Source organism: Micropterus dolomieu, linkage group LG07, assembly GCF_021292245.1.
Source record: "Micropterus dolomieu isolate WLL.071019.BEF.003 ecotype Adirondacks linkage group LG07, ASM2129224v1, whole genome shotgun sequence".
Taxonomy (NCBI): Eukaryota; Metazoa; Chordata; class Actinopteri; order Centrarchiformes; family Centrarchidae; genus Micropterus; species Micropterus dolomieu.
This window is the reverse complement of record NC_060156.1, coordinates 23,091,575-23,108,597: the sequence shown is the minus strand read 5'-3', so window position 1 is coordinate 23,108,597 and position 17,023 is coordinate 23,091,575. Positions and strand designations below refer to the sequence as shown.

Here is a 17,023-nt window from a genome sequence, read left to right as displayed (position 1 = left end):
AGTTATTTCCTCGCCCGCAAAATCTCATGGACCCACGTACGGCGAGTCGGTCCCCTCACTACATGTTTCAGCCTTCTATTCTTGCAGAGCAAGGGCCAGTGCAAGTAGGCCTAGGGCTACTGTAGGCTACTTTGTGGCGACATTTTTACATTCAGTAAAATTAGGTAGCCTACTTGCAGCACATCACCTCCACGGATATTATGTATAATAGTAACCAAAGCATCTCAGCCGAAAAAAATGCTGCGCCTCCAAAGCGCACCCTAGCGCTCCCAGCTAGGCGTTTTCTGCTGGTAAAAAACACTTTGGTGGAGACAGGGCCTAAAACAGTTTCAACAAAATCATTTTAACCTTCAAGAAAGTAGAATATTATTGTAGGGCTGCGTTAGTTTTAGCTAGGTGTATCCAATAAACTGGACACTAAGTGTATGTTATCAGTTGCTGCTTTCATTTTAATGTAAAGCATGTTACGTTTATTTGTAATGAAATGTGCTATATAAATAAAATTGCCTTAAAACTGTAATTTAACAACTAATAACTCAAGAAATAGAGCATTTATATTGCCACATCTTATTAAGCGATAATCTATCACAAATCATAAAACTTAACTATGGGTGGGAATTTTGAATTTTGTTTAAGGTTTTGATATTTACTGTATACAGGCACAATTTAATGTCCCTAAATTGAGCACTTTATTCCACTGTTGTACAACCGGAGTCAGCAATACTCAGTATATTATTTTTTTTTAGTCTTGTATCTAATCTATGCCTGTCTTTATGTATGTTTTGCTGCAGAACCAATTGCCCCATGGGACAAAAAGTTTTAAAGTACAAAATAAAAATATCCCCATGCCATCTGAAATGGCATACTATCAGAAACCATCAATCAGCAAGTATTTTTTATGATAACTAGGACAGCACCTTATATTTAGATGGCTAGTGGACATAATTTCCATCCTTAGACTGTAAACGCAGGTTTTTTAGGAAAGTGTGATAATTGCAAAGCATGTAAATGCATTTATTGTGCTAAAACATCAATCTGGGATTTCAAACGCATTGTAACTAACTTGTATTTACATGTTTGTGCAAGTAAATGTACTGACTCAAAAGGAGAACATCAGTTCATTTTAACAATCCATTTCTCCTAATCTTTCTCCTTCCTTATTTCTCTTCTCTCGCACCTCCTTTTCCCATCTCCAGAGACCAGTAAGGTGGACTATGTGCTGTTTCAGGCAGCCACAGCCATCATGGAGGCAGTGGTGCGGGAATGGATCCTGCTGGAAAAGACCAGCATCGAGTCGCTTCGGGCATTCCTCCTCACCTACGTTTTACAGAGACCCAAGTAAGAAAGAAGGAAAGAGGCATAATAAATTTGTTTGTGTGTCTTACAGGAGTGGAAGAACATCAATAGACCTCACCTCCTCTTACATAAGTCTAAAGCACAGAAAAATGTGCAGCTAATTCAAGAGCCATTAATATTCATCAGCTAGCCTTTCAAATATCACAGATATAGGATGGTCTTTTTGATGAGCTAGATTAAATAATATACCTATAAATCTGGGTGGCATCACACCAAAAGCAGCAGTTCATTTGTTTGGTTGATTGTTTGTGCAAGTAGGTTTTATGGCATTTGAAATTGGGTTTCTAACTCAACAAGTCTCAAGAAATGTTTTGCATCTTATCTTTTATACGCAAAATTTGTTGCACATCAGATATCAGATAGCCTGTGGGTCCTCATACATGGGAAGTCTAGGCTGATGCTCATAAATAGCTGTTTTTCAGGTGTCCTGGGGTATAATCAGAAGAGAAAAAGAGTACATACTTATTCTCTGCCAATTTCTCTGACCTGGTGCAGCGAAGTTAAAATTCTATTCAAATAACAAGCTAAAAGGATTCCTATTTACTTTTGTTTGATTAGACAGTGTTATTTAAAAAAACAAAACAAAAAGGCAATCTTCCATGTGATACAAGCCAAAGGAAATAAGCTGCAGCTGTGTTTGAACCCTCAGCATCTTTCTTTCACTTTGTTTTTCTTCGTGTTCTCAACCCCTGCGGACGGTCAGTGTTTTGTTCACCTCATATCTGTCGCACTTACTGTCAGTTTCTTCCTGTTTCCTCCAGTCTCCAGAAGTATGTCCGAGAGCAGATCCTGCTGGCTGTGGCGGTCATCGTGAAGAGGGGCTCTCTAGACAAAAGCATCAACTGCAAAAGCATCTTTCACGAGGTCGGACAGCTCATCAGCAGCGGGAACCCCACAGTGGTGAGAAAGACATACAGATGTATCAGTACATAATGTGTTGTAAACCATTTATGTTCCCCTTTTTTGTTTTTGCCCACGTGCAAGACACATTAGATCACCAAAATATCTTCCACAATGTCAAAGCCCAGCGCTTCAGTATAGATGCTTGTTAAATTGAGATGAAAAGGCAACTTGATCAATATGCCGTAGTTTCTTCTTGTGTTTTGACTACACAAAGACTGTCAGGATCACATTAAATTAGTAAATAAGTATATGTTGGTGACTTTTAGGCAGCTTTATAAAATGTGACTTAAAATCAAAATGAGGTAAATAAAGAAGTAAATAAAGGTTTCCCTTTTTTGTTTAATTTCCAACCTTGTAAAAACCTAAGCAAGGTCTCAGGAAAACCTCATCGACTAACACAAACACAGCTCTACCCCCGAACTATCTTGTACAAACACTATGTTGTCCATCATCAGTGTTCTCCGCTGTTTCAAACGCCACATGTGCAAGTTGAGATTCAAATAGACGAAGAGTGATACAAATAAAGTTTGACAGTTTAATTGGTTCACCTTTTTTGTGCCTCTCACAGTAAATTGTGTCTTACATCCAAAGCAAATCATATTAATACAAGCCCTACTCCTGTCTATAATAAATTATGTTCTTATAGTCAAAGAATACATTAACAGACACAACAGTTACCCAAAACACAGTTGCAGAATGGTTGAACTTGTTGAGTGTATTTCACTCACATTTAACTGGGTTAAAGCTTTGATCATATTTATTTTATCTGTGACTTGATGGACCACATTTGCGCCCTGGTTACAGACTTCCTGCATGGGATCTGGCTCAGATTACACAGAGCTCAGTCTGAAAATAAAAAAATGGCACAAAGGCCGTACTGGGAAAGAAGCTCCAGGCGCATTCCTGTGGTTAGACAAAAGTATTATATCAAGTGCCTGTTTTTTTTGTTCATGTACTCAAAACCTTTTTGTCTATATGTTTTTGGTGTTTGGTGCTGTGAACTGCTTGGGTGACCTTATGGGGGGAAAAAGATGAAGCCAAAGTTTCTAAAATTAAGACTATGTACATACAGGACACAAAATATTTGTGTCACATTTGGGGGGGGATATTGGCATGACTCAATCCTCAGTGCTCATTGGTTTTATAAAACGAACTGGGCATCTCCTCTTAATCCAATAGGTGGCACTATTTCATTTGTTTCCCTCACCAAACAAGAGAAGGGCATCTATGTGGTGGAGGGATGAAAGTGCTTTTTAAATTATAGACCACAGCTGGTGATTTCTGTCTTTTTTTTTTTTTGGTTGTACAAACCCAGACAGGACGAAGTGATCAGTTAAGCCACCTAATGTAGTGTTTGTTTGGGCTGAAGTCCCACAACTATTGTTCTCCTAAACTAAATTCGTCATTCCTCAGTCTTCAGAATCTGGAACACAGAGGGCAAAGTCATTTTACAATTAGAGACTATGGAAAAAGATTCCCTTCTGAAATATTATGCATTCATTCAAAACAAAAGTCCTAATATTCAGCACTTGTTTGTGAGTGAGTGAATTAGCTGCTTGGGAGGGATGCCCTTTTAATCAGCAGATTTTGGCAAATTTTGATCTGGTGTCCACTGCATGATGTTAAAAGGAACTGATACTTAAATAATTAGTGGATTGATTAATTAATTAATCTAATTAAAGTAAAGGTAATTAATCAATCATTGAGTGATTTATCAACCATAAAATGCCAAATGTTTGCTGGTTCGAGTTTCACAATGTGAAGATTTGCTGCTTTCCACAGCTTTATATAATTGTAAATGGAAAATCTTTGGGTTTTCGACTGTTGGTTGGCAAGCAATTTGAGGATATCACCTTGGGCTAAAGAAAATCGCTGGCCGTTTTGTATTTTATGCCATATTAAAAAATAATAAAGGGATTCATCTGTACTGAAATAATCAGTATTTACAGGTCAAAGGCACTCTGAAAATTAAATAGATTGTGAGTACAAATTAAATTACTGTTCTTTGATGATTTCAATAAACTCTTTTTAGGACTAGCTGTCTCTGAGAATTATACTAATTAATAATAATTTGTCCTGTAATACCCAACATGTGTGTTCCTTACCACTGATCATTTATCCATAAGTTGTGAAAAGAGTTGTAATTTTTCCGACTAGTAGATGCATGTTCATTAGAACAGATCCATTTGTATATTACATACCAACAGTATACGGTTCATAATAATTCTAGTATACTTTTGTAGTTTGTGAAATTCAATATACCTTACTATTTTGTACAGGACATTATGCAGTATGTGTGCTCACAGAAATCAATTTCACTGTGACTGTGAGGCATCGCTGCAAAGTAATCCTCAAAATAGAGAAGGCAAACTGTTGTTCCAAAGATTTCATACTTATTTTTGTTTACTCAGATCTTCACTAAGCAGTCTCACCACCAACCACAGCTTGTTATAATGTCTTGCAGCTGTGAGCAGCTGCTCCATTTCCTTTGTGCATTGCATTGTGGAGCACTAGTGTACAACAACAGCAGACCAAGCTGCAAACAGATTTTTTTTCAGTATAGTTAATTTTGTAGTGTTTCCAATGTGCCCAACTCATATTAAAACCTTCCTTGGAATTAGTATGCAGTATGGTATTGGATTGCCACATGAAGTATAGTCAGGCTTTCTCCTTTTTGGGTCTTCACTGATGATCTATGCTCAAGTTTGGCCTCCAGTATAATTCTTTGCATAACATTTGGCCTGTATGATGTCACAACCCCCTCTGCTGCAGCAAACACTGGCCTGCTCCATCCTGACCGCTCTGCTCAGTGAGTTCTCCAGCTCCAGTAAGACCAGCAGCATCGGGCTCAGCATGGAGTTTCACGGCAGCTGCAAGCGTCTGTTCCAGGTTTGTTCCCCACCTCACCTCCTGTTCTCTGTTTTCAGCAGTAAAGTTGTAAAAGGAGGGATTGTTGTTCTTCATTCTTTTTCTCTAAACTAGTCATAGACGGTTGCTTTTCCTTTATGTATCAGTATTTGTTTCTGAATTCATCCGTCTGTCTCTGTTGCTTCCATCCCTCCCTTGCTTCCAGGAAGAGGGCCTGCGTCAGATCTTTATGTTGACCATGGAGGTACTGCAGGAGTTCAGCCGCCGAGAAAACCTAAACGCCCAGATGTCGTCTGTCTTCCAGCGCTACCTGGCTCTGGCCAACCAGGTCCTCAGCTGGAACTTCCTGCCACCCAATCATATCCTTTCTTTGTGACTGATGGGGATTATTACACCTGGAAAGGTCAGGATAGTATATTTGATTATTTATAGATCTTGACACATGATTGGATAAAAAGTCTGCAAAAATATGGCAAAGAAAAACAGCTAAGTCCCAGTTAGCTACATAACTACACATTAAGTGCAGCTTTTGTCATGGCCATTTCAAATGTTGGAATATACCGTAAAACTTCAAGTTGTATAAAACAGGATGTATAAAACCTCTTAAACCCCACAGATTCGCCTGCTTTAGCTGCTTCTAAGCTGCTTAGATCGTTAATACATATATTAACAGATTATCAACATGTCAGTATGGACATGCTACACATTGTTAGATCGGTTAGAATCTCTACAATTCAATCGTTCAGTTAATTTAATGGAAACAACAAGACCCAAAGTAATTCTTATAGATTTACCAGTGAAACCGCATGTACAAGAGATGTAAAGAAAAAGAAAAAGTCCCGACTCCCTTTTACCTTTGAAGCGCTCGTTAAGTCCAAATGTGTCCGTTCCTTGATTATTTATATTCCTTTAGTGTGTAAGGGTCCACCCATCAAAAGAATCAAAAATCTTTTCATAAAAATGAATCCAAGCTATGAATCCTGTCATGTGAAGTCCATTGCTCTCTGTCTGCTAACTTCTGCCACGCTTCTCTCATCCTGCACCCTGTTGTTGTTTTCGTTAAGTTGCTGCCTTCAAAATATTTTTTATACAAGTAATATTCTGTTTGAAATATATAAACTGTTTCATAGTAGCCTATTTCAGTTTTGTGAATTAAAGGCCTGTCCCAAATAAAGGCAGGGTCAATTGAGTTATTTTAGCAAATAAAAGCCTGGGCTTTTAATCAAAGTTTTATGGTATTTTATTATGAAAAACTGTAATTTTATAGCGTAATTATGCCTAGTGGGGCACAGAATAACATCTTAAAATCAGACAGTCCCACTGGCTTTATGTTTGTAGTTTTAGCCAACACTTTTATTGGTTTGAGATTTCAGCAATTTAATTGCTGAAATCTGGCACCATGACATTGCTGCACTCAATTTTCCAACAAAAGTCAGTTGTGTCTGCAACAAAAGCAGTCAGATGATCAGGTTAGTTTAAGCATTTTACCCAAACATATTATCTAATGTATTTGGAGGTTAATACAAGGTGAACATTGAAATGATTAAGTTCAGCGTCTGTGGTATTAATTTTTTCAGAGTTACTTAACTGTTTGACTTTGACTTAACCTATTCCAAAAAGTCAAAGTGTAATGAAGAATTATAGCAAACCTCGTCCTTACAATGTAATTTAGCATTTGTATTGCTTTACGCTATTGGACCTAATGAAAGCACGCTAGCTTGTAAAGCATCTCCCAGTGTTGTGAAAAGGTTTGTGAAGGAAATTGAAACTGGGTATCTAGAGGCAGAAAGAGAAGATGGTTGTCTTTAGTTTTGAAAAAGTGGCAGAACTGACGGTTTCAGGTTAAGAGAACAGGCTCATGTTTGGCTTAGAAATGTCCTGTAATTGTCCTTATTGTAGTACCCTGTGTTTGTCCACTTGTAATATACTTATTTGGCCAAATATATATGAGTTGGGGTTTTTGTGTACATGAGTATGGATTGTCTCCATAATGGCTAATGCTGTGTGTGCACGTGTGTGTATCTGGCCCTACAAATATGTGATACCCAGGAATTTATATCTGTCCATTAGTTTTGCTTTGTAGTTCGTCTCTTGTGCACACATCCATGTTATCTTAGCAGTTGGCCGCATTGTGGAGTGAACTTAGACACTAAGTGTGTTGTGTTAAGTGTGTGTGTGTACACTCGCACGGCTGGGCTCATTACAGCCTAAATCCCAACCAGCCTGGCATCTCTCTGCCTGTCTGAGGGGATCTGGAGTGGCGCTTTGCTGCCAGCCAGGGCCATGTATCACTTTCAAAGAGGTGTCTGTATGTCCATCTCTGTATCATTCCAGCAGCCCACCAACCCCGCCTTGGCTTGTTGAGGCTCCCCTTGGTATGCCTGGCACGCTCGGCTTCGATATGTGTGTGCTCTCAAAGACACACTTTTAAGTCGTGTGTGTGTGTGTGTGTGTGTGTGTGTGTGTGTACATTAGCTGTTGCAGTCAATTTCACTTTGTATTGGGCTACCAGAGCTACTGTTACATGCAAGGGGGACTTTCTGGTTGATTAAGTGACATGATTTATATATACAGTGATCATGAGAGATTTTGCAGTACCATTTATGCTACACCAATATGATTCTCACCTTAACATGTCAGGTCACCATTTTGGGCAACTAAAACTAAATGAGCAGGACTGGATTTGGCTTTTTGCATTTGTATGATGAAGTACGTGGGTATTTATTTCAGATGGTTTTGCGAAAACCAGACTTTACCTTAGGGTAATTTTTTAGATCTATAAATGGCTTTTCAGTTGAATTCCCAGAACATTTACTATACTACTAATTTACTATACCTCAATATCTAAAGTTACATATAATATGATAGAAAGTTTTGTCAACATCACCAACCCCTTACTGCAATGAGTGTGAAGCAAAGATGGCTAGATAATAACAAATGAAATGAGGTTTCCCCAACGTACTAGTGGTATGCAAACACAGCTGTAGTTATCTATTTTCTTGATGTGGAGTTGTCACAGATGTTGAATGGACTATCTCGGGCCATAGAAATAGAAATTCTCTGTGCATGATGTGAGTGTATGTAAAGCCTGCAAGTGTGTGGGCTGTTGTTGAAAAGGAGAAGAGATTGATGAAGACCGCTGGGAGGCCTGAATGAGTGTGGCCGCCTGTCTGCAAGTGTTACAACACGCCTGTGCGATGCTTACGTATGCCAGCATGGGTTTCAGAGGGCCTCTCCTTAATTGCGTGGCTGACAGCCGCCGTACACACGAATACATGCACTTGCACACTTCTCAACCAGCTCAAAGACCCTTTTTTAAAAAGCGAGCCGAGCGGCATGCATGTTATCTGTCCTCGCCTCCGTCTCAACCCAGGCCCCACGGCTCTGGTGTCATCTGGTGGAGGCACGCTCTCCGGCCGTCGGTACGACACTGTGTCAGTCCACACTGGACTTGACTCTGCCGCAGGGTCACGGTCGGGCCTTGAGACCGCGGCAGCAGTCAGGTGCTGTAAATGTCTGTCCGAGCTGACAGATAGATTGCCCTCCATCCCTGTTGCTAGATCTTCTTTATGTTGTTTAGATGTATTTGGTAGGTGAGGGAATTCATCTCTGTTAATTGTGTTACTATAATAGCCAGTGGTGCTTTGTTCTTTAGCAAGTTCACATTTTGTTGTCTCTCATCTGTTCCTTTCTTCACTGGAGGACAGTGTTTAGATTTCATGGTATATCAGCTCACTAAAATTCGAGTTGTTTCAAATTAAAGCATGGCCGTCTTTTCCATTGAGCACTGTTGTCTCAATTTATGTCTGTTTCTTTGTCAGAAGAGAAGAAGAAGGAAACCTCTTGCTTTTTTAATTCTTATTTTTAGTGAGGCGTAATAAAAGTGGCATTAAGTTCTCTGAGTAACAATAAGCCCCAGCAGCCTTATTAGGAGTTATTCTTGGGCTGAAGAGACGACTGTCAGCCTAGCACTTGCCTCAGCCCGGCTCAGTATTCTCATTAGCTGTTCAGAGGTCAATATATAGGTATGTTAGCTCTCTGGTTAAGGTTAGGATTTGGAGTGTGTAAGCTGATGCTGGATGTTTGACTTGGCCCTGACCTGTATGGAGAATCTTCAACTGCCACTGCCTACACACAAGTGGAAGGGTATATACAGATGGATAATATACTGATGGACGTTCAGTGACGGCATGTATTTTCTTTGTGTGACATAGTAGATACTTTCTATTCTTTAACAACTTGCAATGCTCCCTTTAAAATATTTTTCTTTATTACATTTTGAAAGAGTACAGCATTTCGAGGTCAAATCGGCTCTTTAGAAATGATCTACAATTCTTTTGGACATGAATGTGATGATGTGCGACAGACTGCTGAAATGTAAAGTAGGTCTTTGACATTTAAGTAATGTTCACTTTCTGCTGTGTTTCGGCAGCGATTCAATTGGTATCAGTTCATTAAAGGTTTTTTCATTCATGGCTCTGAACATTGCTGACCTCTGTTTCACAGGAGATAGTGCATATTACGCTTCTAATTTAACTTAAATACACCAAAGAAGACCAAAGAGTTGGTGTGAGCAGCGACAGCCATTATGGAGCATTTTGCAACAACAAAAAAAGACAGAAATCAAAGCTTGATCATTTTAAATAAAGGTAGTAAAATATTGATTTTACTTGCAAAGGGGCCTAATTTACCTTCTTACAACTCTTAATAAACATGAGTTTATCAAAATAAAAAGCAGGCAGGCTGTTAATTAATAATCCAACTCACATCCAATAACCTGAGGTTTAAATTGCTGTCTTTATCCACAACTTATCACTTTCTAATCTCAAAGAAACAAGTTGGCATCGAGCACAGTGGCATGATTGATATAATATTGGTTTAATTCAGTAGTGGGAGAATTAATGACAACTGCTGTCTAAACAGATAGGGGGCCAAACAGTAGAAGGAAATAGGAAAGGGAGGGGTTGGGTCATTGAGGAGGTATTCCTGGACTGTTATTTCACATGGCGAGGCTGCAGGGAAGACTTAAGGCAGGATATATCACTTAAACCCTACCACGCGCCTTAGCATAACGCTGTGCTCTTCGCACGGCTGCTGGCAGACACTCAGCCAGTCTTCCTGTGCAGCGGGTCCATCCTCAGTCAGGATCAACCATAATGAATGGAGGATACAGGAGAAGCTTGCTAATCCACAACCCTCATAGACAATGGTCGCTCAGGCCGGCAAAATGTTCAGATTGCTGAGATTGTCTATTTAAAGTGGTCATGAAAATACTATCAATTTGAACTGTAAAGTGCTTTGTACAGTGTCTGCAAATTGCTGATGAAAGAGGAGTTGGGTATGTGAAATGTGAATTCCGATTTCATTTGTTGTAGACGGGCGTAATAAACTTAATACCAGGGATGTTGCGCAATTTAGCCCATTTATTGCAGATCACAAACACTTTGCGTTAGTTAACCATTTTCAAACCAGAAGGTTTTTTTTTACTGTTGTGGGAATCTCCTTTGTTTTAAACCACACTGATATAAAATAAAATGAACAGCTGCCTAGAAAGATAGGAGCAATACATGAATACATTTAAAACTGTATATTGCATTTGGAAATGGTCTTATACAATACAATGCAGATAAGGAGTTAAAACATGCAAAGAAACACTGATTCTTTTTAGTCCCTGCTGAAGCTCCACAGGTGGCAGTGTCACTCTGTCGGCTGTTCGTTCCAGACTGAAATATCAGAAAAACTATTTGATGGCCTGCCATTAAATCTTTTTTTTTCCTGAGATTCAATGTTCCCAGAGGATGACTTCCTGCTGATGTTGGTGATCCCTGACTTTTTCTCTAGTGCCACCATGTGGTGGACATCTTGAGTTTTTGGTGAAATATCTTGACGAATATTTAATAGATTGCCATGAAATTTTGTACATACTGTATATCCATGTACAAGGACGGTTAAAATCAAGGGCAACTGGACGTGCTTGAAGATTGAAGTTGCCCTTCATTTTAACCTATGGTCCATTCATGGTGAAGCTGAGGAAACTACTAACAACTTGGGAAATCCCTTGACTTTTCATCTAGCACCATCACCATGCTATCCAGTGAAATATCTTAACATTTACTTGATGGATTGGCATGGAATTTAGTACAGACATTCATGCCTCTCTCAAGACGAATTGTGATAAGAATTGGTGGTGAGCCTCCAACTTTCCGTAAAGCCCCATAATCAAGTCAAAAATTTTAATTTGTTCAATCATTCAGTTTATGAAAAATAGCTGTAAAACAAATAACATTCCCATCAGCCTCAGCTGCACTTTGTGTTTAGTGCTAATTAGCAAATGTTAGCATGCTAACAGGCTAAACTAAGATGGTGAACATGGTAAGCATTACTCCTGTTAAACATCAGCATGTTAGCATTGTTATTGTGTGTGTCTTAGCATGGTGATGTTAGCTTTTAGCTCGAAGCACCCTTGTTATTATAAGGTTTCTGACAAAGGGACACAAATCAAATATGTGAGGGCGTTGACCAAGTTGTCTGTAAATTTCACTGGAGTTTAATTAATAGCTAGTCCATTTTTGTTAGCATGTGGTAACAAAATGAACAAACCCACAAAGATGACACAATTAAAATGTTGGCGTTGACACATTTTGTTGTTTGGTTTTGTGGTCCACATAATTCAGCCTCTCTTACAAAATTCAGAAAGGGCTCAGCCCACATTTTCTGTTTTGTAGTCATGTGGTTAGTTTATGCTTAGCATTGCACGCTGAATTACAGCCCATGAAGGAAAGACTGACGGACTTTTATTGCAACTATGTTCCATCATGCTTTGAAGTGGAGAGCTGTGCATTGACGCAGACTACCTGGGCTAAGGTTCACATACAAAGCCATAAATAGTGGACGGCCAGGTGTCTGTCACTGAAGATGTGAAGCCGAAAAAAGTCGGCTTACTTTTTACACATTAAACAGAATAAGGGCAGGAAATTAAATTTGAAATGCTGGTTGTTTCTCTGCCAAAGTAACTGGTGTATCAGACAAACCTACCATCAGCAGTTTTATTGCCATTTGACTGGTGGCTGGTCTTAATTAAGATATTACAATGTGTGTTTATGTGTCTGTCTGGCTGCATATTTGGCAACTGAATGTGAGAACGAAGGGTGTGTGAATCTTTTCACTTGTGTTTAATTTATACTCTTGTGGTCGGTGGTTTGCTTTGGCTGTGTATTATGTCAGTTGAATGTGTTTGTGTGTGCCTATATGTCTGTTTATCTGTCAGTCCCTCTTATCTTTCCAGTGGAAAATTGACGTGTCACATTAGTTATTCTTGAGCCTGCTGGAAGGGTTGAGATAGTAGCAGGTGATGTCTTTTAAAAACCCACCAAACCACAGCCACATGTCCTAGTCACTCTGCGCACATTACTCATCCTGGAGGCATGTGCACACACACACGCACGCACACGCGCACGCAGTCCATCTTTTTTTCTTTTTTGTGTGGATAGCATGGTTGAAGTTGTAAATTCACTTGTCAACTCGGCAAGTAGATTTTCCTCAGAATTCAAGAGCTTGCACTTACACTGAGTGAACACTTAACAATCAGGTATTCTTATTCTGATATTCTTATATTCAGCTCTTAATTCAAAATATTCTTATCAGTGTTAATGAAATTTGCAGGGATCCTGTTTTCTCCGTTATTTAGAGAGTTTCTATATTTTTGCTGTCACAACCTGTCGGTCCCATTTTATGTCTCTGTCCGGCTGCGTAAAATAGTTGAAGTAGCTGGGTAGTTATCATTCCTGAGGTCTCTGGTGAGTTTTGTCTCGGTCATATGATCTTTAGGAGGGTTTGGACAACCTCTGTCACCGAGGTGGTCCCTCCCTGCGTAGACAGCCTCCGTCTGCAGGGAGAAGGACTTGGTCAGTCCCACTTGTTGCAGAACCGAATATGCACTCACTAATTTTTTCCATTGTTTCTCTCTCTGTTCTTATGTTTTGCTTTTACCTTGCAAATCCCTTGTCAGTTTATAACTTTTCATTTAACTTGGTTAATTTTGTGAAAACCGCTTCAAGACAAACATGAAAGTTGCAGGCTTAAGTAGTTAAAAGCAAGTGAAAGAATAAAGAAAGTTTTTAAAAAGAAATCAGGATAGTTTCCCGTCAGAAATAAATAGTTAAACACTGGGATAAAACAAGTAAACATGCAGTTAGTCATATTGCAGCGGCCTCCTTACTTATTCCAATCTCTTTCTCATTCCTTCTCTCTTCTCAAAGGTTCAGACAGAGGTCTTCTGCCTCACCACGACTATTTTTAACAAGGCCCGAAAGCAAGGCTTTGGATGCGCACACACACAGCCCTTAGACAGGTGCCAACCTTTGTGCCGAAAAGTGTGGTGTGGTGTGTTGTGGTGGGGTGTGTGCATGGGGAGTGACTGTGGGCTGGTGTCGGAGGAATGCATGACCTCGACAGCCTCTGCCGCTGTTTGGCTTTGATCAAACATTCCTCTGGAAGTTTCTTCTTCTGCTGTCACTGAGCCGCAGGGCAGTGATATCGGTTTGTGTGTGTTGTTATGTCTTTTGTGTGGGTGATTGAAAGAGAGTCATATTTGATGTATTTAGAAATCTTCTATCCAATATCCTGGATAGGAGAATAACTCCCTCCTGGAAAACTCCACTGATCAACCAGTGGTCAGTCATTATGTACTTGCTGCTGTGCAGCCATGAAAACCCACAGAACTTTATTTTATTGTCATTGGAGATTCAAAAGTTACAAAACAGTTACATAAAATATACCAAATAAATCAGGTTAAAATTTAGAGAAACAAATTAATGAAATGATGAACAATATCTAAAATATAAAATATGCAGCCATAAAAACATGGGATTGAGCTGAGAGCAGAAATGATTGAGTGGAATAAGATGATTTTTCTAAACTTAAAGCTATTTAAGGGTCAATTAGGGGATCTTTACGCGTTAAAGAGTCTCTGTGAATGAAAATTGAAGACAGTGTGTGGAAAAAGATTTTTGATCATTTGTTCTTTAGTGATGTAAGAGTGAAGAAAGATTGTGTGTTTGTATTTCCCCAAAACAAAGTCAGGAAAAGGGCCAACATTCCAGAGGACAAAAATGGAAAAACAATCCCCTCATGTGTTGATCTTTTGGGTACATTTATTTGTAATCGATAGGCTGACAAATCTGCTGACTTGTTTCAGCATGAAGCTTTCATCAGGAAACTGTATATGCTGTAAGGACAAGGAGAAAAACAGTTTTGGGAGAGAGGGGAAGGGGAGAGCGAGGGTTTGTAAGATGCTTTGATTGAGGAAAGAGTCTGTGTGTGTGTGTGTGTGTGTGTGTGTGTGTGGTTGTAAGGGTGAGGAGTGAGAAAAGCCTCCTTTGGGAGAGTGGAAGGAGCAACGGGGATTGCTCTTGATGAGCTAAGGAAAACACATGTGGGTGTGTGTAAGAGACTTGAAACACAGGAAGTGTTGTGGCTGCGTGGGGAGAGAGTGTGTGTTGTGGGTTTGTGAAAAGGCTTGTTGTGGGTGTAGAGAAAGGAGACATTGTCTTGTGGGCGCACGGAGAAAGGGTTAGACAAAGTTTTAAATCAGGCGAAAGTGGGTTATGGGAGCAAGGAGAGACGGCATCTTGTTAGGATAAAGAAAAAAGATTTGGAAAGTGATCAAGAGGGAGAAGAGAGTGCCAATTGGCAGAAGAGAGAAAGTGTGTGTTGGAGGTTTAAAGTGAAGGATATGTTATTGGGGCAAAAAGAGAGTCTTGCTTTGGTCTTGGAAAGCAGTCGGGAGGAGAGACAAAGTGATTGGCTGAGGAGGGAGAGGGAGTGTTTCAGGGCAGTAAGGAGTCTCGAGGACGTCTTGTAGAGGAGTGGACAAAGAGGCAGAGCGACGCGGTGTCTCGATTGGCTGCAGTGATATCCAGTCTTGTGTGTTTAAGATCTTGAGGAAGCAGAGGAGAGAAATCAGAGTGTGCACAACAAGAGAGTGCTGGTAGGAAGAGGGGTGAAGAAGAGGACAAGAAGGGAATTAGAGAGAGTAAGAGGGTAACGATCGGAACAAGGCAGAGAAACTGTAAGGAGGTGAGGAAAAGTGGACAAGAGGGTGAGAAAAAAGGCAAGAGTTACTGCCGGTGAAAGCTGTGGCAGATGAAGAGCTGACTAGGGAGAAAGAGAAGAAAGGGAGGACAAGAAAACAAAAGAGGGGAGGGTGAGAAGAAATAAAGATTGACGGCGTTAATGGGAGGGATAGTAAGCTAACAAGTTTCTGCTGCCAGCAAGAGACACACACACGCACACGCACACACACACACACACACACACACCAAAATACCCATTTAGAGGGAGCTTAGTGACAGGAGCTGGTGTTTTTTGAGTGTGGCGCTCCTCCTCCTCCTCCTCCTCCTCCTCCTCGTCTTCATGCTGTTGTTGGCCTTAACTGGCGACGGGTCACTGGGGCGACACTACATCGCCATGTTCGAGGCCACGCAGAACGTCACGCTCAAGCCTACGGAGACCTGGAGGGAAGCGCTGCTGGACACCCGTGTCATGGACCTCTTCTTCACAGTGAGTATCCTGTCCATCATTGATGTGTTTATCCTTTTCAGAGTATATGCAGGTTACGTAAAGATTTTTAAAAAAGGGATTTAATGTCTCCAGTTTTGTAGTTGGGCTTTCTTGTTGCACATTTATTTCAAGTGTGATTTTTGTCCAGGTCACATCGGTTTTACATTTGTTTTGCTGAAGAAATCGGTCTTCCATTTCCTTTTCAACTGCATTATGAAAAAGGAAACCTGCAGATGCATTGCTCTCAGATGTACTTTGTTTCACTTCACCACATCTGTCTGTCTATATGTCCTGTTTTCCATCCATCCATATCTTTCTATCAGGGAGGTCGCTGTTCAGGTTATTCATCCAAAGTGAAGGCTCTTCTGTCTCACACATTTCCATCAGAGCTTCCTTGTGTCCTGCTTTACCCTTTCTTCTTGTTCATTTTTTCCCTCTGACCTCTACATGGTGGTTTATTTATAATAAACAAAGAGAGACAGTTTGCCTTTTCATGTTGGGCAAAGAAATTTCTCTTGACCTCGTCTTTTTTGGCACATTTTAAGTTTTTACTAGTGTCGTGGGTGTTTTGGACGCACCATTAAGTAGATTTATGGGTGCTTTGCAGTGGGGTTGTGTTATTGTGTTACTGTCCAAAGGACCGCCCGGTGAAGTAAATGTGTATTTTTGTGCAGTGACTTGTGTGTTTAAAGAGGTGGCCCACGCTGGCTAAGCAAACGGTGTGGAAGGGAAGTGTGGAACAAACCGGTCAGCTCCTCTTTCATTCAGCATCCATCCAAGCCTTCTGGCTGCCCATCGCCAGATACTGCTCCATTATCCAGCCTGTCTGCTGCCTACTGCCATATACTGCTCTGCTTCTTTACCTTCCACTACCTGTTTCACGTCCCCAACCACATACACAACCTCTGTGAAAGGCCACTCTGCAGTTACACCTTGTTACTGATTCACTACTCTAACTATACCAACTGCATGCACATTGCCAAATACTGGTCTATTCACTTCGCTCTTTGGGCCCTGATGTGCACTAAAAGTAGGATAGCATGGGCATCGTTGACTAGTTGGATGATTCAGCATGTTGAGAGCATGTTTAGACTGACTGTTCAGCTTAGTGAATCTGTGATTTGTGCAGTTTGTTCTTCCACAAGCTCAACGTAAATCACGCTCTCACTGTATGATTAAAGAATGTCATGAAAATATTATTGCTGCCTCAGATGCAGGTGCTGAACATGTCAGTGGTCAATGCACTGTTGGCCATAGTCTTTGAGGTGTGTTCAAATACAACTAGTATCAGAACATAAGGGACAACAGATCAGTTTGTATTTTCTGGAACTGTCTG

General features: G+C 40.3%; 1 protein-coding gene across 1 annotated transcript in view; it reads left to right on the top strand.

Moving 5' to 3' along the window:
* Positions 1-17,023, top strand: part of xpo4 (exportin 4) — a 63,946-nt gene that overhangs the window by 6,362 nt on the left and 40,561 nt on the right. Inside the window, exons 3-7 of the mRNA XM_046053993.1 lie at positions 1,197-1,338; positions 2,118-2,256; positions 5,032-5,148; positions 5,333-5,486; positions 15,575-15,687. Coding sequence (XP_045909949.1) covers positions 1,197-1,338; positions 2,118-2,256; positions 5,032-5,148; positions 5,333-5,486; positions 15,575-15,687 — 665 coding nt within the window. The remainder of the gene's footprint in view (positions 1-1,196; positions 1,339-2,117; positions 2,257-5,031; positions 5,149-5,332; positions 5,487-15,574; positions 15,688-17,023) is intronic.